The 26,417-nt window shown below is 46.9% G+C and overlaps 2 protein-coding genes across 2 annotated transcripts in view; both read right to left on the reverse strand.

Moving 5' to 3' along the window:
* Nucleotides 1-9,284, reverse strand: part of PYROXD2 (pyridine nucleotide-disulphide oxidoreductase domain 2) — a 140,493-nt gene extending 131,209 nt beyond the window's left edge. Inside the window, exon 1 of the mRNA XM_075352240.1 lies at nt 9,028-9,284. Within this exon, the coding sequence (XP_075208355.1) occupies nt 9,028-9,142 (115 nt within the window). The 5' untranslated portion in view covers nt 9,143-9,284. The remainder of the gene's footprint in view (nt 1-9,027) is intronic.
* A 4,014-nt stretch (nt 9,285-13,298) lies between these two features.
* Nucleotides 13,299-26,417, reverse strand: part of HPS1 (HPS1 biogenesis of lysosomal organelles complex 3 subunit 1) — an 85,365-nt gene continuing 72,246 nt past the window's right edge. The window contains 2 exon segments of the mRNA XM_075348411.1: nt 13,299-14,011; nt 24,759-24,841. Coding sequence (XP_075204526.1) covers nt 13,849-14,011; nt 24,759-24,841 — 246 coding nt within the window. The 3' untranslated portion in view covers nt 13,299-13,848.

Genomic DNA, 26,417 nt, shown 5'->3' on the forward strand with positions numbered 1-26,417 from the left:
TCCGATCTACCAGGGTAAGACTCCCAAACAACCGAGATCAAGCTCAGACTAGGTGTAACTCTCTTCAACGTTCCATGAACAGCAAGCCTGAAATAAGAGAACACAGCGTCGCCTTTATGGACAAGGAAGTCTGCAACAACCTAGCAGAACCTGTACCAACCGAACTGAATCCAGCAGATCACGCAACTAGACCTATGTCTATAAGTTCTTTTGCTAACTCTTCTTGGCTTACAGGTCCAGAGTTCCTGTTGAGACAGTCAGAAGAAGGTGTCCAGGAAGCCTTCAGCATCCTAGATCCGGACAACGATCCAGATGTCCGAGCTGAAGTCAATACCCTGGCCACCAGTGCAGAAAAAACTTCCAACCTCGGTTGCCAACGTTTTGAACGTTTCTCCAGCTGGATGAGGCTCATCAGGACTGTCGCTAGGTTAGTGCATATCGCCAGATGCTGTCGTACTGACCTTAAAACCAAAGACTGTCATCGCTGGCATGTCTGCCACAAATCCCTTTCTGCTGAGGACATCTCCCATAGCGAGTCCCTCATAATACGCCACCTCCAACAGAGTGAATTCGCCATAGAATGGAAGTGTTTATACAACAAACAGCAGATTCCATTAAGAAGTTCTCTCGCCAATTTAAACCCAGTCATCGACAGTTTCGGCTTACTGAGAGTTGGTGGTCGTTTAAATCAGGCTCATCTTGGAGTTGCAGAACAAAATCCTCTCATCATTCCCAACAAACACCATGTTACAGTCTTGCTGATCCGACACCACCATGAAAAGACTGAACACCAAGGCAGGCAAATTACAGAAGGTGCTTTACGGTCTGCAGGCCTCTGGATTATTGGAATGAAGAGACGTGTAGCACAAATACTACACGATTGTGTGCACTGTCGTAAAGCGAGAGGAAAACAACTGTACCAGCAAATGGCTGACTTGCCTACAGACAGACTTTCCACAGAGCCACCTTTCACCTACGTGGGCCTAGACGTTTTCGGACCATGGATGGTGTCCACACGCAGAACTCGCGGAGGCCAAGCAAACAGCAAGCGGTGGGCTGTGTTATTCACCTGCATGAGTGTTCGAGCCGTTCACATTGAGGTGTTAGAGTCCATGGATACCTCCAGCCTAATCAACGCCTTGAGAAGGTTCCTTGCCATCAGAGGACCAGTGAAACAGCTGAGGTCTGACCGTGGAAGCAACTTCGTCGGTGCATGTAGAGAACTGAACATCGACACCAAACCTATCCAAGATCAGCTGGCAGAGAAAGGTTGCACCTGGATCTTCAATCCCCCTCACAGTTCTCACATGGGAGGCTCCTGGGAGAGGATGATCGGGATTTCACGCAACATCTTGAACTCCATGCTAATGGACGTCAATTCCTCAAGACTCACACATGAGACTCTAGTCACTCTTTTAGCTGAAGTCTCAGCCATTATCAATTCAAGACCCCTTGTGCCGGTGACCATGGATCCAGAAACACCAACCATATTAACTCCTACTATTCTCATTACCCAAAAACTGACAACGCGGTAATGCCCAGCGGAGAGTTCACCCACGCGAACACTTATCAAAAACACTGGAAACGGGTTCAATACTTGGCTGACTACTTCTGGAACCGATGGAGGAAGGAATACCTCACCATTCTTCAAGGAAGAAAGAAGTGGCGACATCCCAAGCCGAACCTCAAGGAAGGAGACCTAGTCCTCATGAAAGATCAGACCACAGAAAGGACTGACTGGCCTATGGGACTGATTACTAGGATACTGCCTAGTCAGGACGGCAATGTTCGGAAGGTGGAGCTAAAGGTCATCAGGAAAGGTGAGACGAAGACCTTTGCAAGGCCAATCCACGAACTTGTTCTGCTTTTGCCCATAGAGAGCGTCCCTACAGGATGAACGCTACCGGACCTGAACTTTGAGCCATCCTTCTTGTTTTGGACTCAATTGAGCTTGTTTTTGCATTTAACATGCCTTTCCTTTCAGGTTGTATTATGGACTCAATAGTGAAATCCCCAAAGTGAATTTCAGACGGGGAGTGTGCTGTTTCTATTTGTCTTAGTTAAAACTGTTATTTAATGTTTTTCATGCCTGTCTCTGCTGCCATCTACTGGTCAGACTTTTCAGCTCCTCTGTTTCTTTTGCCCAGCCCATGGGAGTGTCTGATGACCCTCTTGCATCACTTCCTGGGATTTTCATTCCAGCCAGAGCTTTTGTGAGAGCAACATCTCTTATTGGAGCTACTAGAAGCAAAGTCTTCTGACCACGTAGTAGCTACAGAGGCAAGCATCACTGGAGAATTACAATGCCAGGTACTTGGATTACTGCACTCTGCATGTCCTAACCTTTGGAGAAAATAAACCACCATTGTTTCATCTCAGCATGTGCATGTTTCACTCTGGAGTGCTCAAGGTCCTGTCTGCCCCACCTATAGGAAAAACGAAGGTAAGACTCTCACAACCTCTCACAACTACGCACCTTCCATCGCCTATAAGTGGGGACAGAACACTGTTCTCAATGCTTAGTGTGGCACCTAGACACACAATGCAAAGATTGAGTTAACTTCTTCCCTTTTTATCTGGTTTCAGGTGTGATTTTCATATTGCCCACACCTGTTACTTGCCACAGGTGAGTTTGAACCACTAGCTTGAAACAAAGTTGCTTTCCCACAATTATGGAAACGTGACAACAATTTTGTCTGTCACATTTTTGGGGTTTCACGTGAACTTATGTCCAATTTGGCTTTTTTTCCTCAGTTTTTTTTTGTGTTGCTCCAATACACACAAAGGAAATAAACATGTGTACAACAGAAGATGTGTAAATGCAAAAATTCTCTGAGAAATACTTCACTTTCTGCAACAATTTCAACACTTTTAGCTATCAGCTATGACAGTAGGTAGGTACATAGATGATTATATGGATAGCAAAGAAGGGAATTTTGTTTACTTACCGTAAATTCCTTTTCTTCTAGCTCCTATTGGGAGACCCAGACAATTGGGTGTATAGCTTCTGCCTCCGGAGGCCACACAAAGTATTACACTTTAAAAAGTGTAACCCCTCCCCTCTGCCTATACACCCCCCTGTGCATCACGGGCTCCTCAGTTTTGGTGCAAAAGCAGGAAGGAGGAAACTTATAAATTGGTCTAAGGTAAATTCAATCCGAAGGATGTTCGGAGAACTTAAAACCATGAACCAAAAGAACAATTCAACATGAACAACATGTGTACACAAAAGAACAACAGCCCGAAGGGCACAGGGGCGGGTGCTGGGTCTCCCCATAGGAGCTAGAAGAAAAGGAATTTACGGTAAGTAAACAAAATTCCCTTCTTCTTTGTCGCTCCATTGGGAGACCCAGACAATTGGGACGTCCAAAAGCAGTCCCTGGGTGGGTAAAAGAATACCCTGATAAAAAGAGGCAACAACGGCCCTCCTCTTACAGGTGGGCAACCGCCACCTGAAGAACTAGCCTACCTAGACTGGCATCCGCCGAAGCATAGGTATGCACCTGATAGTGTTTCGTGAAAGTGTGCAGACTAGACCACGTAGCCGCCTGACATACCTGCTGAGCCGTAGCCTGGTGCCGCAATGCCCAGGACGCACCCACGGCTCTGGTAGAATGGGCTTTCAGCCCTGAAGGAATCGGAAGCCCAGAAGAACGGTAGGCTTCAAAAATCGGTTCCTTGATCCACCGAGCCAAGGTTGACCTGGAAGCCTGCGACCCCTTACGCTGGCCAGCGACAAGGACAAAGAGCGCATCAGAACGGCGCAGTGGCGCCGTGCGAGACACGTAGATCCGGAGTGCTCTCACTAGATCTAACAAATGCAAATCCTTTTCACATTGGTGAATTGGATGAGGGCAAAATGAAGGTAAGGAGATATCCTGATTGAGATGAAAAGGGGACACCACTTTGGGGAGAAAGTCCGGGACCGGACGCAGAACCACCTTATCCTGGTGAAATACCAGGAAGGGGGCTTTGCATGACAGCGCTGCAAGCTCAGACACTCTCCGGAGTGACGTAACTGCCACTAGAAATGCCACCTTCTGCGAAAGACGTGATAGAGAGACATCCCGCAGCGGCTCAAAAGGCGGTTTCTGAAGAGCCCGTAGAACCCTGTTGAGATCCCAGGGCTCCAGCGGACGCTTGTAAGGTGGAACTATGTGGCAAGCTCCCTGCAGGAACGTGCGGACCTGCGGAAGCCTGGCTAGACGCTTTTGAAAAAAACACGGAAAGCGCAGAGACTTGTCCCTTGAGAGAGCCGAGAGACAAACCCTTGTCCATTCCGGATTGAAGGAAGGAAAGAAACGTGGGTAAGGCAAACGGCCAGGGGGTAAACCCCTTATCAGAGCACCAGGCTAAGAAGATCCTCCAAGCCCTGTGATAGATCTTGGCGGACGTTGGTTTCCTGGCCTGTCTCATAGTGGCAATGACCTCTTGAGATAACCCTGAGGACGCTAGGAGCCAGGACTCAATGGCCACACAGTCAGGTTGAGGGCCGCAGAATTCAGATGGAAAAATGGCCCTTGAGACAGCAAGTCTGGTCGGTCTGGGAGCGCCCACGGTTGACCCACCGTGAGGTGCCACAGGTCCGGGTACCACGACCTCCTCGGCCAGTCTGGAGCGACGAGGATGACGCGGCGGCAGTCGGACCTGATCTTGCGCAACACTCTGGGCAGCATTGCCAGAGGAGGCAATACATAAGGCAGTCGAAACTGCGACCAATCCCGAACTAAGGATTCCGCCGCCAGAGCTCTGTGATCCTGAGACCGTGCCATGAATGCCGGGACTTTGTTGTTGTGCCGAGACGCCATGAGATCGACGTCCGGCGTTCCCCAGCGGCAACAGATCTCTTGAAACACGTCCGGGTGAAGAGACCATTCCCCTGCGTCCATGCCCTGGCGACTGAGAAAGTCTGCTTCCCAGTTTTCTACGCCTGGGATGTGAACCGCAGAGATGGTGGAGGCTGTGGCCTCCACCCACAGCAGAATCCGCCGAACTTCTTGGAAGGCTTGACGACTGCGAGTGCCGCCCTGGTGGTTGATGTACGCGACTGCCGTGGCGTTGTCCGACTGTATGCGGATCTGCCTGCCCTCCAGCCACCGATGGAACGCTTTTAGGGCTAGATACACTGCCCTTATCTCCAGAACATTGATCTGAAGGGAGGACTCTGTCGGAGACCAGGTTCCCTGAGCCTTGTGGTGGAGAAAAACCGCTCCCCACCCTGACAGACTCGCGTCCGTCGTGACCACAGCGAACGCTGTTTGTCCAGCGGTAGCTTGACTATCGCTGAGAGAGTATGAAACTCCATCCCGAGGTAAGTCAGTGATTGGGTCGGAGTCAATTTTGACTTTGGGAAATTGATGATCCACCCGAACCTCTGGAGAGTCTCCAGAGCCACAGTCAGACTGTGTTGACATGCCACCCGGGAGGGTGCCTTGACTAGGAGATCGTCTAAGTAAGGGATCACCGAGTGGCCCTGAGAGTGTAGGACCGCCACCACGGATGCCATGACCTTGGTTCGCTCGGGGGGCGGAGATGTTCTGAAAAAACGAGTCGGAGGACGAGAGCTGAACTCTATCCTGTAACCGTGAGACAGAATGTCCCTCACCCATCGGTCTTGGACATGTGGCCACCAGGCGTCGCAAAAGCGGGAGAGCCTGCCACCGAGCGAGGATGCGGTTTGGGGAGGCCGAAAGTCATGAGGAGGCCGCCCTGGAGACGGTGCCTCTGGCGGTCTTTGGAGAACGTGACTTAGACCGCCATGCAGAAGAGTTTCTCTGGCTCTTCTGTGGCCTGTTGGACGATGAGGATTGGGACCTGGCTGAGGGCCGAAAGGACCGAAACCTCGCTTGAATTTTTCGTTGCTGAGGTCTCTTTGCATGTGTGCCTCCTTCAACACAAAGCATAAAACTGAGGAGCCCGTGATGCACGGGGGGGTGTATAGGCAGAGGGGAGGGGTTACACTTTTTAAAGTGTAATACTTTGTGTGGCCTCCGGAGGCAGAAGCTATACACCCAATTGTCTGGGTCTCCCAATGGAGCGACAAAGAAATACTATTTTAGAGAGGTTAGATAGTATGGATAGTTGATAGATGACATTACACACACACACACACACACACACACACACACACACGAGCAGACATATCATTGGTGCAATATGTGCAGCTGCAGGGGCCCATTACTACATCTGAAGCAGGTGAAATTGTGCATTTTAATGACTTATTGGACTAAAAAGGGCCCATATTTTGTTCTTGCACAAGGGCCCTTTTCTGTCTGTATCCGCCAGTGTGTGTATATACAGGGTGGTCTAAAAGTAGGTGGACAGTATGTGTAATAGGGTTATGAAGGGGGAGATTTATCAAACATGGTGTAAAGTGAAACTGACTCAGCTGCCCTTAGCAACCAATCAGATTCCACCTTTCATTTTCCAACGAGTCTGTGAAGAATGAAAGGGGGAATCTGATTGGTTGCTAAGGGCAACTGAGTTAGTTTCACTTTACACCATTTCACATACTGTCCACCTACTTTTGGCCCACCCTGTATATTAGATATTAGATAAGATAGATGATAGCTAAAATAGATTTATTCTATGCGTGTTATCTAGCTAAATTATCTTTCTATTCTATCATCTAGCTGTCCACCTAATTAAGTATCTATCCATCCTAACATTTATTTTTTATTGTACTCACTTATATAGTGCTATTAATTGCACAGCACTTTACATACTGTACATCAGCAAGACTGTCCCCATTGGGGCTCACAATCTAAGTTCCCTGTCTGTATGTATTTGGAGTGACATCTATTTAATCATTTATCCATTATCTAATCCATCTTCTATCCAGCCATCCATCCATCCTAATTTTTCAGTCTGTTTATATGTATAAAATAAATTAGATTAAATGTGTACATGCTAGATTAGATACATATACTGCTTATCTATCTAATCTAGCATCTACACATTTTATCTAATCTATTTTATGTATCTAATATAACATCCCCATCTATCTATAATAGAATATAATATAGCAGCACTCTGTGAACCCTAAGATATTAACAAACATAGAATATATGAAATGTAAACTGCATTACAACCATACAGAATAGAATGATGGTACGTAGCACACACATTGACCAATTCATGAGATCCCATCAGCCACAACAGTGCGACTTCTCTGTGACAGGACCCTTACCCTAAAGCCAGCTTTACACGTTCCAATTTCACATACGATATCGTATGCGTTTTGCAACGCCCCCATCGTATGTGTGGCACGTTCAATCTGTTGAACGTGCCGCACAAACTATTAACCCCCGTCACACGTATTTACCTTCCATACGACCTCGATGTGGGCGGCGAACGTCCACTTCCTGGAGTGGGAGGGACGTTCGGCGTCACATCGACGTCACGTGGCAGCCGGCCAATCGAAGCGGAGGGGCGGAGATGAGCGGGACGTAAACATCCCGCCCACATCCTTCGTTCCGCATTACCGGCCGGGAGCCGCAGGACGCAGGTAAGATCTGTTCATCGTTCCCGGGGTGTCACACACTGCGATGTGTGCTACCCCGGGTACGATGAACAATCTGACATTCAATTATAGAGAAATGAACGACGTGCGTGCGATGAACGTTTTAACGTTCAATCGCAATCGCACGTACCTGTCACACAGTACAATGTACCTTACGATGCCGGATGTGCGACACTTACGACGTGACCCCGCCGACACATCGTAAAATATATTGTACCATGTAAAGCGGGATTAATATTTATCAAACATGCCTCTCCTGTGCTAGTTGACAAATATTAAGAGCAGGTAGGATCCAGCACTAGTCCTACCTGTGTTCTCCGTGTGCTGTGTGACAGATGGATAGCTAACGGACAGCATGAATTTGTATACTTACCTGTCTCCGGCGCCGCTGTTGCTTCTGGGTCCACGGTTATTGCAGGGAATATTCATGAGCCGGCCCAGAAGCAAGTGTGACAGCAGCCTGGAGACAGGGAAGTATAACAATTATTTTTTTCTATGTGACCTGTTTTTTCTCCGGTACGTGGCACATGGATCACATCAGTGTGCGGTCCGTGTGACACCCTTGCTGCTAGCAGAAAATGAACATGTTGTTGTGAGGAGCACACAGACACACATACAAATACAAGAGAATACGGACACGTGCACTAACTCATTGAATTTAATTCATGTCCGTGTCTCCAGTACATGTGGAAACGGACGTTACACATACCGGAAACATAGGCGTCACATGTACCGGAGACACTGATATGTGAAGGGGACTAAAAGGGGTTGTTTAGGTTTGGGTCAAAAGTCTCCAGTCACTCTCTACCAAGGAATTGTGACAGCGAGAACCGTGCCAGAATTGTATTTTGCATCCTGATTTATTGGATTCCACATATAAAGAATATTCAGCAGCTGCAGTAATGGCTGCAGGCAGTGATTTTTTTTTTATAATTTAACTCTTTGTTTGCAGTTTATCACTCTGAATGGGGAGAGGTGCAAGTAAATTGGGCTAGATTGCAATTCCGCACATCCTATGAGAAGGGAGTGTTTATCTGGGAATCTAGCAGAACTTTTGGATAAATCCTGGACAAACCCTTTAAATCTATCAATTGCATTTTTACCATTATATAGTCCTTGAGTAGCTTAGTAAACAGTATATTTAGTGCATGCAAAAACTAATTTTTAATAGGAATTCTTAGGGGGGTTTTTTTGCACTAAAATCTTGATCCTTTCAAAAAGATTTAAACAAAATATTTACGGTACTTTGTCAATGTATGTAAAGCTCTGTGGAATTAATAGCGCTATATAAATGAATAAATATTATATAATATTATTACTTTATTCCTTACAGTTAATACATATGGACTGTTAGTTGGATCTAGTGATATCCCATCTACAATGGATCTTTTCATAAGAATCCCAGGATGCGGAGGGTTAAATCCGCAGCGTTATGGCCTGTGCATACAGATTGCAGTGCACAGCTAACATTAGTAACAGCGGTGCCAAACTACCGGCAACTTTACCTCCTCCAATAATCACAGCGTCATATTTCAGCTTCGGAGTTCCTGAAGTTTTGGAATAAGCTCTTGCGCTCGGGCATCGGATTAGTTTCAGCCATTGTGATCCCACGCCGGACATCTTCAGGCATCAAAAGAAGAGCTATTGCTTTAAATCGTTCCCGATCTATTGACTGAAGAGTGGACTTTGAGGCTCGCTTTGTAATTAACCTGAAATCTACAGTATAATTTTTTTTTCCCAGCAGCAGAATCCTTCATGCAGAAAGTCCAACCCAGCATGAAATCCTGATGTAGGCAGGTCTCAGAATAGAAGAAGGCCGGACCGGAAAGTGAAGCCCAAGAATTTCCACTATGTTCTTCTAAAGCTTTGTGCACACGTGGGTTTTTTAATCTACTTTATTATGCATTTTTGAGTACAGATTTGTCACAAAACCTGAAGGGGAAATGAGAATCCTGAAGTGTTATGCACTTGTTTGTTGCATTTATGCTGTCTTTTTTCATGGTTTTGTAGTCAGAGATAAATTTATCTGCCTTCTTGTCAGCATGAGGGTCAAATGCTTGGATTTATAGAGATTGATAGCAATCAATAGAAATATAGACAGAGTGACAGACATAGTAAATTGCACCATGTAAAGCTTGTTAGTGTGTAATGATTAAATAAAGAAAACAAAATGTGGGCCCCCCTGATTTTCGATAACTATTGCAGGTAGACCAGACAGCTGAGGGCTGCTATTATTAGGTTGGGCAGTTCCATGGTTATTGGGCCCTTCCCAGTCTAAAAATAGCAGCCCGTAGCCGCCCCAGAAGTGGTGCATCCCATTACATGCACCAATTCTGACGCTTCACCTCAGTTGTTCCCGATTGCCCTAGTGCAGTGGTATTAGGGGTACAGTAATTGAGGTTGGGGTTGATGTCAGCTGGCATCAACGCCAGGAGTTAGTAATGGAGAGGCGTTTATCAGACACTCCCATTACTAGTGAAGAGAAAAACCACACACACACACAAATACTTAACATCGGACATCGTTCTGAGGCTCCATAGCCTTCTACTGGACCGTTAGAGCCTTTTATTCACGACGGGTGCTTACCAGTGCCAAACTGGGGTCAAAGTGCTTTAAGTGATATTTTTGCTATATGCAGAATTTTAATTCAGAAAAACAAAATGGATTTTATTGAAAACATTTAAGTTGCCTTTTAGTTTCTTTTTCTACTTTTACCCATAACGAAAAAAAATATATTAAAATAGTATAGTTTTCACATTGGCCACTATAGTGGTCACAATAAGCAGACACTTCCCATTTTGTGTAGCTCAGTTGTCAGCTTTGCAGTGTAGACTGTTGCAGGGTGTGCAGAGTCACTTAATCATCATTAGTGATTTATTGTCGGCTCTGTTGTACTCTTTTATAAGCTTAGATAATGCAGAATAGCAATGATATACAGTATATCACATTGAGGCTCTGCAGCTCCTCAGTCAATATCTGGTCTTCCTTGGAGGGATTTATACGCCATCACTTCCTGGAGAGTGTGAACGGTGCGTATCCACTGAACCTTTCTGCTGCAGAGTAAAACTGGCGATGGAGATGTGAAAACTGAAAATTTGCTGCACATTTCAACACACTTGCATTGCAAATTGTGAGATCTGTGTTGAATTTTGCAGCATAAAATTGAGATTTTGCTGGTTGATACATTTGCTGGTTGACTGCACGCTATGAATATTCTAAATATAATAATACTCATTATTTCTCCTATACCCAGCGACATCAAATACAGTACAGACCAAAAGTTCGGACACACCTTCCCATCTCTAGAACAACTGGGAGACTTTGTGCAGCAGGCCTTCATGGTAAAATAGCTGCTAGGAAACCACTGCTAAGGACAGGCAACAAGCAGAAGAGACTTGTTTGAGCTAAAGAACACAAGGAATGGACATTAGACCAGTGGAAATCTATGCTTTGGTCTGATGAGTCCAAATTTGAGATCTTTGGATCCAACCACCGTGCTTTTGTAGAAAAGGTGAACGTATGGACTCTACATGGCTGGTTCCCACCGTGAAGCATGGAGGAGGAGGTGTGATGGTGTGGGGGTGCTTTGCTGGTGACACTGTTGAGGATTTATTCAAAATTGAAGGCATACAGAACCAGCATGCCTACCACAGCATCTTGCAGCGGCATGCTATTCCATCCGGTTTGCGTTTAGTTGGACCATCATTTATTTTTCAACAGGACAATGACCCCAAACACACCTCCAGGCTGTGTAAGGGCTATTTGACTAAGAAGGAGAGTGATGGGGTGCTACGCCAGATGACCTGGCCTCCACAGTCACCAGACCTGAACCCAATCGAGATGGTTTGGAGTGAGCTGGACCGCAGAGTGAAGGCAAAAGGGCCAGCAAGTGCTAAGCATTTCTGGGAACTCCTTCAAGACTGTTGGAAGACCATTTCCGGTGACTACCTCTTGAAGCTCATCAAGAGAATGCCAAGAGTGTGCAAAGCAGTAATGAAAGCAAAAGGTGGCTACTTTGAAGAACCTAGAATATAAGACATATTTTCAGTTGTTTCACACTTTTTTAAGTATTTCATTCCACGTTTTAATTCATAGTTTTGATGCCTTCAATGTGAATCTATAATTTTCAGAGTCCTGAAAATAAAGAAAACTCTTTAAATGAGAAAGTGTGTCCAAACTTTTGGTCAGTACTATACATGACATTCCCTTTTATTTGAGCTTTAAATTGCACTCCCTGCTCATGATCACTGGAGAACACTGGGATTGTACATCTGCTTCAAAATCCCTATAGGATGAATACAAATAGAAAAAGCAGATATTTGCTGGTTCTTTCAAGATTTCAAAAGAACTTTAATATTTCTCTCGGAATCTTGCCAATACAATAAGTGCGCACACAAAATCTGGGAAACAACCGATATTAGAAGATGATCGGATTTACTTGCTTCAACTTTTTATTACTTTTAGTGGCTGGTTACAATATACAGTCCGCCTGCAAAACATCGAAAAAATCTACAGAAATACAATTTAATACATAATACAGAGACTTAAAGTAGTTTTTTCATAGATAACATATCCGCAAATGATAAATATATTATTGTTTAGGGTTCAACTACTGCCTATCCCATGATTAAGGGTCCTAACGTTCCCTGCATGAATGAGCATGTGCGACCACTGCTTATAAGAGCGGCGGCTGCACATGCTCACTAAAGCTTAATTCACACATTCCCCCGTTTTTGGGATTGGTAGTGATCTCAGTACCCGGATTCCCAGGAATCGTACAAATGTCACCTATACTGGGGATAGGTAATATATTTTGTTCTTGGGAGAGCCCAGTTTAAGAATATTTAACACTATTTGGCACTATTTGTAATAAAGAGCACATTCGAGTATATAAGATTAGGTCTCAGGACACTGACTTGCCATTACTTGTGTTTTACCATCTATATTCAACCTTGAAAGGGAACCTGAAACCAGATTTGGTGACTATAGGCTGCGGTCACCTCCAGTGGTCTCTTATATACAGCATTCTAGCATGCTGTATATATAAGAACTGAGGCCGCTGTGTAAAACATAAAAATCACTTTATAATACTCACCTAAAGGGCGGTGCGGAACAGACTAGTTAGACGGGTGTCTCCGTACTCTGGTACCGGCGCCTCCTCTTTTGGCCATCTTTATCCTCCTCCTTCCGAAGCCGGGGTGCATGAAGCAGCCTACGTCATCCACACTAGCCGGCATTGAGGTCCCGCACATGTGCGCTACAATACTTTGATCTGTCCTGCCCAGGGCAGATCAAAGTGCGCCTGCGCAGGACCTCAATGCCGGCTAGTGTGGATGACGTAGGACGCGTCATGCACCCAGGCTTCAGGAGAAGGAGGACAAAGATGGCCGAAGGAGGAAGCGCTGGTACTGGAGAACGGAGACACCCATTCGACCAGTATGCACCGCATCGCCCATTAGGTGAGTATTATAAAGTCATTTTTACGTTCTACACAGCAGCCAGGGATCTTATATACAGCATGCTAGAACTCTGTATATAAGAGCCCACTGGTGGTTTCCGCAGCTTATAGTCACCAGATCTGGTGACAGGTTCCCTTTAAAGAGGTTGGTCACTACTACAACATTGATGGCCTATCCTTAGGATAGGTCATCAATGTCTGATTGGCTGGGACCCAGCACCCCCACTAATTAGCTGTATCTGGTGCCAGCAGAAAATGCTCAGTTCCGGAGCTATCCTGTCTTCTGATAGCAGCCGCGGCCGGTTACTATATATCCACCTCCTAGTGATTTGAATGGTAGATGGATGTGCAGTACCCGGCCACGGCTGCTATCAGAAGACGGGGCAGCTCCGGAACTGAGCATTTCTTCCTGCCACCGCCGGCACCAACAACAGCTGATCAACTTTTGTGCGGGGTGTCAAACCCTGACTGATCAGACATTGATGACCTCTCCTAAGGATAGGCCATCAATGTTAAAGTAGTGGCCAACCCTCTTAAAGGGGTATTTCTAAAATTTGAAAAATTGACTTTTTCTTCAGAAACAGCGCTATCTTTATCCATGGGCCATGTTTGGTATTACAGCTTAGTTTATTTGCTTGAATAACAAATAAGGCCAGTGGATAAATATGGAATAATTTATGAAAAAATAAAAAAAAAAGTTGATTTTTCTTCTTGTTTTATGCAACCTCTTTACTTGCTGCCAAATGCCAACCTTTGCTGCCCTCACTAGCCTTATCATTGGTCGGTACTGTACAAAGTACACAAGTGTAACTGCAGTGAAAGGAGCACGGCCGGTGATATATAGTCCCTCTTTGGCTTTTGCTTTACTTTACAAGAGCGGTAGACGAGAAGGTTCCCACAGTTTACGAGCCAGGTCCCGGCACTGCTGGATGATGAACTCCGGTGGGATGATGCCCAGGTGAAGGGTCAGCAGCTCGTAACATTTCACCAGCTCGGCTGGGTGGTTTTTGCTGTAATATCTCAGTAATTTCCTAGTTTGAAAAATAAAGAAATAAAAAGCCTAGTAAATATGGTGCCAACTCGAAAAATTCCAAAATGTGAATTCTAAAATAAAATGAATCAATTTTACAGCTAAATATTACTAGACATAATATAATATACAGTATATCGATACTAATATTAATTGTTTAGATTTATCATACAGTGTCCACCCATATCCTGTCCACCGCCATTAACTTGAGAACGGCGGCAGCTATAGGCATAGACGTGGTGTCTAGGTATAGTAAAGTAGCCTTGCGCTACGTAATGAAACCACCTATAGCGCCACCTGGTGGAAAACAACGGAGTTAGCATTTTTATCTCGAAAACAGAACGAGATAGAGAAAAAAAGTGAATTACAAAGTTGTAGTGCATCATCAATTCAATATGAATCAACACCTTGCATACAGAAAAGCTATGATTAGAATGTATAAAACGGGGAATTACCCTATTATGCAAAGTGTGCAACGTCATACCTGACGAAATACTGTAGACTGCTAATAGCACATACTGTACAGTAAATGGGATTGTTCAAAGGGTTGCCCTACAGACCTCTGTCACACTGTTCTCTCCAGTGTTTAAACACGGATGAGTCACGCTGGAGAGAACAGTGTGACAGAGGTCTGTAGGGCAACCCTTTGAACAATCCCATTTACTGTACAGTATGTGCTATTAGCAGTCTACAGTATTTCGTCAGGTATGACGTTGCACACTTATTTGCATAATAGGGTAATTCCCCGTTTTATACGTTCTAATCATAGCTTTTCTGTATGCAAGGTGTCGATTCATATTGAATGGATGATGCACTATAACTTTGTAATTCACTTTTTATCTGTATCGCGCTCAGTTTTCGAGATAAAAATGCTAACTCCGTTGTTTTCCACCAGGTGGCGCTATAGGTGGTTTCATTGCGTAGCGAATGGCTACTTTACTATACCTAGACACCACTTCTATGCCTATAGCTGCCGCCGTTCTCAAGTTATTGGCGGTGGACAGGATATGGGTGGACACACTGTATATTCCAAAGTGATACGACTATTAATTTTGGACTCGTATGGATTCTCCTGGTATTTGCTGTTCTGCACAGAGAGATTTGGCGGGTCAGATATTTATACAACCATTGCTTAACCCCTTCAGCCCCAAGCCTATTTTGACCCTAAAGACCAGGCCATTTTTTGCAATTCTGACCAGTGTCACTTTATGAGGTTATAACTCTGGAACGCTTCAGCGGATCCCGGTGATTCTGAGATTGTTTTTTCGTGACATATTGGGCTTCATGTTAGTGGTAAATTTAGGCCGATATTTTTTGCATTTCTTTGTGAAAAAAACGGAAATTTCGCAAAAATTTTGAAAATTTTGTAATTTTCAAACTTTGAATTTTTATGCTCTAAAACCAACGAGACATATGACACAAAATAATTAATAAATAACATTTCCCACATGTCTATTTTACATCAGAACAATTTTGGGAAAAAAAAAAAAAAATTTAAGGAAGTTATAGGGGTTCAAAGTTTATGAGCAATTTCTCATTTTTACAACAAAATTTACAAAGCCACTTTTTTTTAGGGACCACATCACATTTGAAGCAATTTTGAAAGGTCTACATGACACAGAACACCCAAAAGTGACACCATTCCAAAAACGGCACCCCTCAGGCTACTCAAAACCACATACAAGAAGGTTATTAACCCTTCAGGTGCTTCACAGTAACTAAAGCAATGTGGAAGGAAAAAAATGAACATTTTACTTTTTGCAACAAAAATGTTAATTTAGCCTCAAATATTGCATATTCACAAGGGTAGAAGGATTAAATGAACCCCCAAAATTTGTTGGGCAATTTCTACTGAACACGCAGATACCTCATATGTGGCAAAAAACCACTGTTTGGGCGCACGGCAGGACTCGGAAGGGAAGGAGCGCCATTTGACTTTTTTGAACAGAAAATTAGCTGGAATCGTTAGCCGCACCATGTTGCGTTTGGAGAGCCCCTGAGGTGCCGAAACAGTGGAGCTCCCCCACATGTGACCCCATTTTGGAAACTAGACCCCTCATGGAATTTATCTAGATGTTTATTGAGCACTTTGAGCCTCTGGGGGCTTCACAAAAGTTAATAGAGTTGAGCCGTGAAAATAAAAAAAAACTTTTTTACCACAAAATTGTTACTTCAACCAGGTAGCTTTTTTTTTCACAAGGGTATCAGAAAAAATTGCACCATAAAATGTATTGTGTAATTTCTCCTGAGTACGCAGATACCTCATATGTGGTGGAACTCAAATGTTTGGGCGCACAGCAGGGCTCGGAAGGCAAGGAGCGTCATTTGACGTTTCAAACGCAAAATTGTCTGGGATAATTAGCGTATTCCATGTTGCGTTTGGAGACCCCCTGAGGTGCCGAAACAGTGGAGCTCCCCCACATGTGACCCCATTTTGGAAACTAGACCCCCATGGCATAGAAAAAAAAAAACAGCGGAAGATGGGGGGGGAGGGGGCGGCAGATGGGGCGGCAGCAGATGGGGGGGCAGCGGCATCTAAAGGGAGCATCTGTGATTGTGAGACGGCGGCTGGGATAGGGTGGGGGCGGATGGGAGAGGGCGCAGTGGATGCAGTAGCGGCAGAGGATGGGGGGAGGGAGCGGGTTGGGAGGGATGGGTGGGAAGGGGAGTGGGAGGTGAGATTGGGGATAGTTACCCTACAGGATGGATCTAGGCAGCTGGATCACAGGAGATGAAGGAGGCAGCAGATCGGGGAGGGTGAGAGGTGGGGGAGGGAGCGCAGCGCAGATCACGGAGGAGACAGGTGAGCAGAGCACAGATCACGGAGGAGACAGGTGAGCAGAGCACAGATCACGGGGGTGAGAGGTGAGGGAGAGCGGACAGCAGATCACTGGGGAGACAGGTGAGGGAGCACAGATCACGGGGGTGAGAGGTGAGAGCGCGCAGATCACGGGGGAGACAGGTGAGCAGAGTGCAGATCACGGGGGAGACAGGTGAGCAGAGCGCAGATCACGGGGGTGAGAGGTGGAGGGAGAGCGGACAGCAGATCACGGGGGTGACAGGTGAGCAGAGCGCAGATCACGGGGGTGAGAGGTGAGAGCGCGCAGATCACGGGGGTGAGAGGTGAGCAGAGCGCAGATCACGGGGGTGAGAGGTGGAGGGAGAGTGGACAGCAGATCTCGGGGGTGACAGGGGAGGGAGCACAGATCACGGGGGTGACAGGTGAGGGAGCACAGATCACGGGGGTGACAGGGGAGGGAGCGCACATCACGGCGGTGACAGGGGAGGGAGCGCACATCACGGCGGTGACAGGGGAGGGAGCGCACATCACGGCAGTGACAGGGGAGGGAGCGCACATCACGGCGGTGACAGGGGAGGGAGCGCACATCACGGCGGTGACAGGGGAGGGAGCGCACATCACGGCGGTGACAGGGGAGGGAGCGCACATCACGGCGGTGACAGGGGAGGGAGCGCACATCACGGCGGTGACAGGGGAGGGGGCGGGTAGCTGACCACGGGGGTGAGAGGTGGGGGGAGCGTGCAGCACATCACGTAGGGGAGGGGGCGAGCAGCACATCACGTAGGGGAGGGGGCGAGCAGCACATCACGGAGGGGAGGGGGCGAGCAGCACATCACGGAGGGGAGGGGGCGAGCAGCACATCACGGAGGGGAGGGGGCGAGCAGCACATCACGGAGGGGAGGGGGCGAGCAGCACATCACGGAGGGGAGGGGGCGAGCAGCACATCACGGAGGGGAGGGGGCGAGCAGCACATCACGGAGGGGAGGGGAGGGTGCGAGCAGCACATCACGGAGGGGAGGGGGCGAGCAGCACATCACGGAGGGGAGGGGGCGAGCAGCACATCACGGAGGGGAGGGGGCGAGCAGCACATCACGGAGGGGAGGGGAGGGGGCGAGCAGCACATCACGGAGGGGAGGGGGCGAGCAGCACATCACGGAGGGGAGGGGGCGAGCAGCACATCACGGAGGGGAGGGGAGGGGGCGAGCAGCACATCACGGAGGGGAGGGGGCGAGCAGCACATCACGGAGGGGAGGGGAGGGGGCGAGCAGCACATCACGGAGGGGAGGGGGCGAGCAGCACATCACGAAGGGGAGGGGGCGAGCAGCACATCACGGAGGGGAGGGGGCGAGCAGCACATCACGGAGGGGAGGGGAGGGGGCGAGCAGCACATCACGGAGGGGAGGGGGCGAGCAGCACATCACGGAGGGGAGGGGGCGGGCACCGATCACGAGGGGGAGGGGCCGGGCAGCAGATCGGAGGGAGCGGTGGCACTGACAGATGGAGGAGGACAGGGTGCACGATCCCTGTCCTCCTCCATCTGTCATAGTGCCACCGCTCCCTCCGATCTGCTGCACGGAGGTGAGGGGCCGGGCAGCAGATTGGGGGGAGCAGTGGCACTGTGGCAGATGGAGGGCGGCGGAGGCAGCGGATCGGGAGGTGTGGGGGTGAGGGTGCGGGCAGGAGATCGGGGAGACAGGTGGCAGATCGCAGAGGGCAGCGGCAGCGGATCGGGACGCTTTTCGTACAGTGCAATGGCAGCGCGGCAACTTCCGGGTCCCATGCTCCGGTCCATAACAGCATGGGACCGGAGCTTGTCGCCCTGCCATTGCACTGTGTACACTCACTGTGCTCAGTGTGCTGCAGCGACAAGTGAAGCTGATGGGGGCGGTCACCGGCAACAGCTCCACTGTGATTGGAGAAATCGGTCACAAGGCCGATCTCTCCAATCAGAGCATTGGAGCTGGGGGAGGGTGATCCAGTGAGGTCACCCAGCTCCAGCCAATGGCCAGTGCTACAGCTGCACTGGCCAGGGCTGGATTTCAATGTTTCAGTCATTTTAAATGGCTGGAACATTACAGTGGCTGTGATTGGTTGAGCGGCGTTTGTCAGCCAATCACAGCCTCCGTAGGTCCGGGGAGGAGGCACCACCCCTCCTAAGGTCAGGAACAGGTCCCCTCCTCCCCGAATCTGCGGTTTTTGTTAACATATTGCAGTCACCGGAGGCTCCGGTGCCGCGATTCCGCCATGACGGAAAGATCCGTCCTTGGTCGTTAAGGCCCAGGGCACAAGGACGGATCTTTCCGTCCATGGTCGTGAAGGGGTTAAAGTGTTGGCACCCTTGAAATGGTTGCAGAAAATTAACTATTTCTCTCAGAAAATTATTGCAATTACACATGTTTATTTCTTTTCTGTGTACTGGAACAACACACAAAAAAAGGCAAACTGGCCATCATGTCACACAAAACCCTCAAAATGGGCCAAATACATTTTTGGCACCTTACCAAAATTGTGGGTAAACAATTTTGTTTTAAGTATGTGATGCTTGTTCAAACTCAACCGTAGTAAGTAAAAGGTGTGGGCAATATGAAAATCACACACCTGAAATCAGATAAAAAGGGGAGAAGTTGACTGAATCTTTGCACTGGGTGTTTATGTGTGCCACACTAAGCATGGAGAACAGAAAGAGGAAAGAACTGTTGAAGACTTGAGAACCTAAATTGTTGAAAAATATCAACAATTTCTAAGTTACAAGTCCATCTCTAGAGATCTTGTTGTTCCTTTGTTCAAAGGTGTGTAACAATTAAGAAGTTTACAACCCATGGCAGTGATAGCACTGTAGCTAATCTCCCTAAACATAGGCAGCAGAAAAAAAATGTATGAAAGGTTGCAATGTAGGATAGCATGGATGGTGGATAAGCCACCACAATCAAGTTTCAAAGAAATTCAAGCTGTCCTGCAGGCTCAGGGGGCATCAGTCTCAGCGCAAACTATCCATCCACATCTGAATAAAATTAAATGCTATGGAGGAGACCCAGGTGGACCCCACTGCTGACACAGACATAAAAAAAGCACGACTGCAGTTTGCCAAAAATCACACATATCACATATGGTGGAGGCTCAGAGATGTGTTGGGCTTGTTTTGCTGCCTTTGGCACTGGGGGCCTTGACTGTCTGCAAGGCATCATGAATTCTGAAGATTACCAAATCTCGCAATGTAGTACCCAGTGTCAGAAAGCTGGGTCTGTGCCCTAGGTCATGGGTCCCCCAAACATACTTCAAGAAGCCCCCAGAAATGGATGGAAACAAAAGGACTGGAGAGTTCTGAAGTAGCAGCAATGAGTCCGCATCTAAACCCCATTGACACCTGTGGAGAGATCTGAAAAATGCTGTTGCATCCATCCAAGCATCCAACTACTCTTATTGCGTGCCAAGTACCATAGTGCTCACTAGTTATGAGTACCAATCCCCCCAGCATGGTAGTGCCCACTCATCACTAGTTACGAGTACTGAGCACCCGAGCATGGTAGTGCCCACTCATCACTAGTTACGAGTACTGAGCACCCGAGCATGGTAGTGCCCGCTCATCACTAGTTACAAGTACTGGGCACCCGAGCATGGTAGTGCCTGCTCATCACTAGTTACAAGTACAGAGCACCTGAGCATGGTAGTGCTCGCTCATCACTAGTTACAAGTACAGAGCACCTGAGCATGGTAGTGCCCGCTCATCACTAGTTACAAGTACTGGGCACCCGAGCATGGTAGTGCCTGCTCATCACTAGTTACCAGTACTGAGCACCCGAGCATGGTAGTGCCCGCTCATCACTAGTTACAAGTACTGAGCACCTGAGCATGGTAGTGCCCGCTCATCACTAGTTACGAGTACTGAACACCCGAGCATGGTAGTGCCCGCTCATCACTAGTTACAAGTACTGGGCACCCGAGCATGGTAGTGCCCACTCATCACTAGTTACCAGTACTGAGCACCTGAGCATGGTAGTGCCTGCTCATCACTAGTTACCAGTACTGAGCACCTGAGCATGGTAGTGCCCGCTCATCACTAGTTACAAGTACTGGGCACCCGAGCATGATAGTGCCTGCTCATCACTAGTTACCAGTACTGAGCACCTAAGCATGGTAGTGCTCGCTCATCACTAGTTACGATCAACGAGCACCCGAGCATGGTAGTGCCCGCTCATCACTAGTTACCAGTACTGAGCACCCGAGCATGGTAGTGCCCACTCATCACTAGTTACCAGTACTGAGCACCCGAGCATGGTAGTGCCCGCTCATCACTAGTTACGATCACCGAGCACCCGAGCATTTTAGTGCTTGCTCATCACTACTGAGCACTGGTTGCTATGGGTGATAGACTGCTTTTCCTAGACACTGAGGCCTACTGTTTTTTGCTGTTGTCTCATCACAGTCATGTGAGAGCTACTCTGATGATCAGTCAGTGAATATGAGGAATAAGACCATGACAGATGGGCACATCTTGCTAGGAAAAGTTGCCCTATGGAAGAAATTACTTGTTATGTATTTCTATGAATACATGGATGTCTTGTATCCAGTAGATTGTGGAGGGCGACTTTTTGTTAATGGCTGATAGAGAAGAGTCCCAAGTGATCATAAAAGCCGTGAAAAAAAACTGACCTGTACGGCTGGGGCTATATGGGGGCTTTGGCCGTGACACCGGTTGTGTGGCTAAAGCTCACTATATACCGTATCTTAGAACATGGTGCAAGTCAATGGGGTCACATTGTGACCTGAAAACCACCGTGACCGGCAAAGCAAAAAGTTAGGCCGAATCAGATGTTTTGCTGATCTCTGTACTTTGCAGGCTGCAATGTGACCCTATTCCCTTGCAGTATGCAGTGATGTAGCAGCAAACAGCAAACTTTAGCCACAGGACCGGTGTCATGGTGTAGCTTTAGCTTAAAGGCCACGTCTCGCTAGGCGACATCGCTGCTGAGTCCCGGTTTTTGTGGCGTAGCAGCGATGTTGCTGTGTGTGACATCCAGCAACGACCTGGCCCCTGCTGTGAGGTCGCCGGTCGTTGCTGAATGTCCTGGACCATTTTTTAGTTGTTGCTCTCCCGCTGTGAAGCGCACATCGCTGTGTGTGACAGCGAGACAGCAACAACTGAATGTGCAGTGAGCAGGGAGCCGGCTTCTGCGGACGCTGGTAACCAAGGTAAATATCGGGTATCGATATTTACCTTGGTTACCAGAGTCCGCAGCTTCTAGAAGCCGGCTCCCTGCACATGTAGCCAAGGTACACATCGGGTAACTATAAGCAAAGCGCTCTGCTAGTAACCCGATGTCTACCATTGTTACAAAGCACAGCGTCATTACACGCGTCGCTGGTGGCTGATCTCTGTGGAGATCTGCCTGTTTGACAGCTCACCAGCGACCCGTGTAGCGACGCTCCAGCGATCCCTGCCAGGTCAGGTCGCTGGTGGGATCGCTGGAGCGTCGCTTAGTGTGACGGTACCTTTATAATGGGACTAAGCACTGCATGACGCTGCAATTTTCTATGGTGTTCTATTGCGATTTATGAGGATTGCGACGCAGAGTCACAAATGTTTCAACATTTTTTTTCATTTTTTTTGTCGCTGGTCGAGAGTTGCCCAGGACTGTGATGCTATACAACTTATCTTATTAATGTTCCTTGTTTACTGAGCACTGAATAGGTTGCATACAAGTCGTTTTTCACTAATTGCCATGTTTTCACATTGCAAGTCGAGTCGAATGCATGGCAATTAGCGGTGGCACACGTGCAGCCACCACGGCGCGGCCGCCATCCTCACACCCGGCAGTGATTGGAGCCGAAATGAAAGCTGTAGGGTAGCGGTCATAAAGAGCCGCAGATATAAAGAGGGAAAACTTCAATGTTCAGTCGTTATCAGAGCGAAACCCTTCAGCTTTCTAAAGAACGATCTTTCTTCTGCTAATTTAATGTGCGCGTCTTATTGTAGAACATCTTGTGTAAATGCAGGAAATACCGGGACTCTCTCCCTTTAGTAAGTGAAGCGAGATAACCAAAAGCTCTTTGCATCTAATTAACATTTAAACCAATTGTTGGGGAAAGAGACGATAATGTGAAATCTCACAGGAGCGCTTTACAAAGACAATGTACACGCGTGCCGTCCTGAAGGAGATCAGGGGGAGGCACGGAAAGGTTAGTTATAATCAGACAGCCGAAAACGCTAACGGGGTTTCCTAGGCTTAAGAAACTCATGACCTATCTTTAGGATAATCAATATCACATTGGTGGGGGTACAACGCCTGGTACTCCCACTTATCAGCTATTATCAGAACAGCACAGCTCTGTTCACTGTGTAGCGGCTGTTTGCAGATTCTTCAGCTCAGCTCCTATTGAAGTTAATAGAATATGAGCTGCAGTACCCTGGAATGGCCACTACACAGTGAATGGCACTGTGCATTTACATGCACAATTTACTTCAAAGGGGTCTCCAAAATCCTATCCCAATATTTAGTAGGTGTTATAATATTATCAAATACCTCCAATTAGAAATGTAATATATTTCTCCTGATTAGCTATGTCACTTACCTCATGTGCAAGGCACTGCAGAACCTTAGGTATATCCATGGTTATGACTACGCATATAGTGACAGTTAGGCTGGGGTCACACTTGCGTGTGACTTGTGCGAGAATCGGATTGTACTGCCCGGACCGGCCGTGCCTCTCCTGACAGGAGTAGGTCAGAATCATAGAAATATATACAGCGGAGTCGCTCCTGGCAGAAGAGAAGGCGGCCGGTCTGTGCAGTGCGATCCGATTCTCGCACGAGTCACACGCAAGTGTGACCCCAGCCTTAGTTAGTTGCTCATGGTGGTAATCATGGATACCTAAGGACCTGCAATGCCCTGCACATGAGGTAACTAACATAATAAATCAGGAGAACTATATGGTATTTGATATTATTATACCTACTACATATTGGGATAGGCTCTCGAAGATCCTATCCCAATCTGTAGTAGGTGTAATAATAATAGTATTATTGGCAAATACCTCAAATTAGAAATGTAGTATAGTTCTCCTGATCTAGTCATGTCTCTTACCTCATGTGCAGGGCATTGCACCATAGATATCAATGATTACGACCACTGGCAACAATCACAATCTAGCTGTCACTATATGAGTGGCTGTAACCAAGGATACCTAAGCTCCTGCAATGCCCTGCCAATGGGGTAAGAGACATAGCTAATCAGCAGAACTATACTACATTTCTAATTATACAGCAATAGATGAGCAAAAAAAGTTAGAGCGTATATTGAGCCTAATACCATCGTCCAAGGAAGTTCTGATATTTCATGATCATGCTGTGATTGATTGACTGACCGATTACAGCGATCAGAGAGCGGGCACTGGTGAAATGGGTACCTGTATCTCTGGCTGTGCCGGTCAGCTGTAGATAACACATGATCACTGTTCACAATAGATGATGTCACAGCTCACTTCCTCCCCCTCATGGTCAATGACCGACAACACCTCTATATACAGCAGATAATACAGGATCCACCTTTCACTATAGGTGACGTCACAGCTCACCTCCTCCTCCTTTACAATGACTGATAACACCACTATATACAGTAGATAAGATAGGAACCCCCTTTCACTAACAGTGATGTCACAGCTCACCCCCCCCCCCCTCTACAAGATGTCTTTTGCCCAGATAATGCTTCCATACAATCAAATAGGGTCTGATTCAGTCTATTGCTGCTAATATCCATGTGCACAACATGAAATAGGAGTCTAATGTTAGGCATAACAACAAGTACAAAAAGTGAACATTTTTAATGTTTTTTACATATGAAAAAAAAAGATAAAAATGAAACAATACATTTACCATAAAACAATACGTCATTTTCTGATGACACATTCCCTTTAATTCTAACCAGAAAATAAGAAAATCCTCTGCCATTACCTATAATACTCTCCCGCCAGCACCCCTATTGGAGCAGAATCGTCCCCTAGCACCGGTACATCAATGGCTTCCAACTTATCTCCCTGTAACATGAAGATAGAGGTGAGCTGTATACAGTATATACATGTGCAGATTATATTGCCATTTAGGGTCGACACATATCAATTAGAACACTTTAACACAAATAAGTTGTCCACTGTCGAGCCAGAAAAAACACCGCCCATATTACGGCCATGCGAAACGGACCAGACACATATTACCAATATTCATTGTCATCAGTGTCCTACCAGTCCTAACCAGTGGGTATGAACATCTTTCAGAGTGGTCGCTCCTCATTGACCAGCAAGTCACACCTCCTGTGCCAGGGAATTGAGGTACAGGATGAGGTCAGAACATTTTATTTTTTTTGTCCCCAGAATAGAGAAGCCTAGTTGCAACTTTGCCAGTCATTTTTGAGTTCCACTGTCCCAGTGTCACGGTCATGTGGCTTCTGGCAATAGAAGGTCACAGCATTTGGCTGCGCAAAATGCTCCCTGACTTTCTATTGTTCCTGCTGTCAGTATTTATTGTATTAAGTAGCTTTTCTGCTGAGTTTTCTTCTCTTCTCCTTTAGGACCCAGCGGAGCTCTCCTTCCATTCAGCTGCTGCCATCAGTATTCCCCTTGTGCTTAAATACTCCCATCTTCTCTGGACTGATACTTGTGATATTATTCAGTTCATTCAAGCTCTGGTTGCAAGCAGATGGCTTGTACTCATCTGTAGTATCATTGCTGAATTCTACCTGAGTCATATGTGGATAAGTAGTTTATGCACTTTCTCCCTGTGTATCCTTCCTGGTGTCTTTTCTAGTGGGGTTGACAAAGAGCTCATCCCACCCGTTCCCTATTTAGGGTCCAGCACTAGGGATACCTAGAATCAGGTATCCGGCTCAGCGCATAGGTGTGGAACCTATCTAGGGTCACGCTTAGTACTTCCCTGTATCTAGCGTGACACCTGGTAAAATCAGAACTTTTGGTAAGTATGCACATCGTACCTACAGGCCCGCAGATACAAAACCAGTAATGCCCATAGCCCACAATGGACGAGCACACCACTGATAGACAAATTATCTGATGGATAACAATACTTTTCTGGCACGCAGCGCTATTAACAATTAGAAACTATCCATTTGATTCAAAAAGCAAACTGGAAAAGTGCCCGCGGACCAAATGAGACAAATGTGAACAGGTGCAAGCTGCTGTGACCGCAAATAATACAGGAACAAGTGCTGCCGACAGTGTGTGCGGCAGCGTAAAAGTGAACACTGAATACGGGAATTGTGAGCAGCATTATATAGACTAAACTACATTCTATATACTATACTAAACTATAAATGAGATACTTGGAGCCCAAATTGGCCGGTGCCCATCAGCCACGAGGAGGTGACCATGTTGTAGATGGAACAGTCAATATGGCAGTAATGCAGTCCAGCATTCATAGATTTAATGTTCCCATCCACCTCCGCACCCTCAGTTTTGCCGCTTCCCTTATTTATTTTTTGGAATAAGGTCGGTGGTCACAGGAGGCTTTGTGACTCCAAACAGCACCAGGCTCTGAACCGGTCTATCTACCCCTCCCCCACAGGTGACCCATCATACAAACTGCAATCTTTAGATTTTG

The sequence above is a fragment of the Anomaloglossus baeobatrachus genome, chromosome 5 (assembly GCF_048569485.1).
Source record: "Anomaloglossus baeobatrachus isolate aAnoBae1 chromosome 5, aAnoBae1.hap1, whole genome shotgun sequence".
NCBI classification, from domain to species: domain Eukaryota; kingdom Metazoa; phylum Chordata; class Amphibia; order Anura; family Aromobatidae; genus Anomaloglossus; species Anomaloglossus baeobatrachus.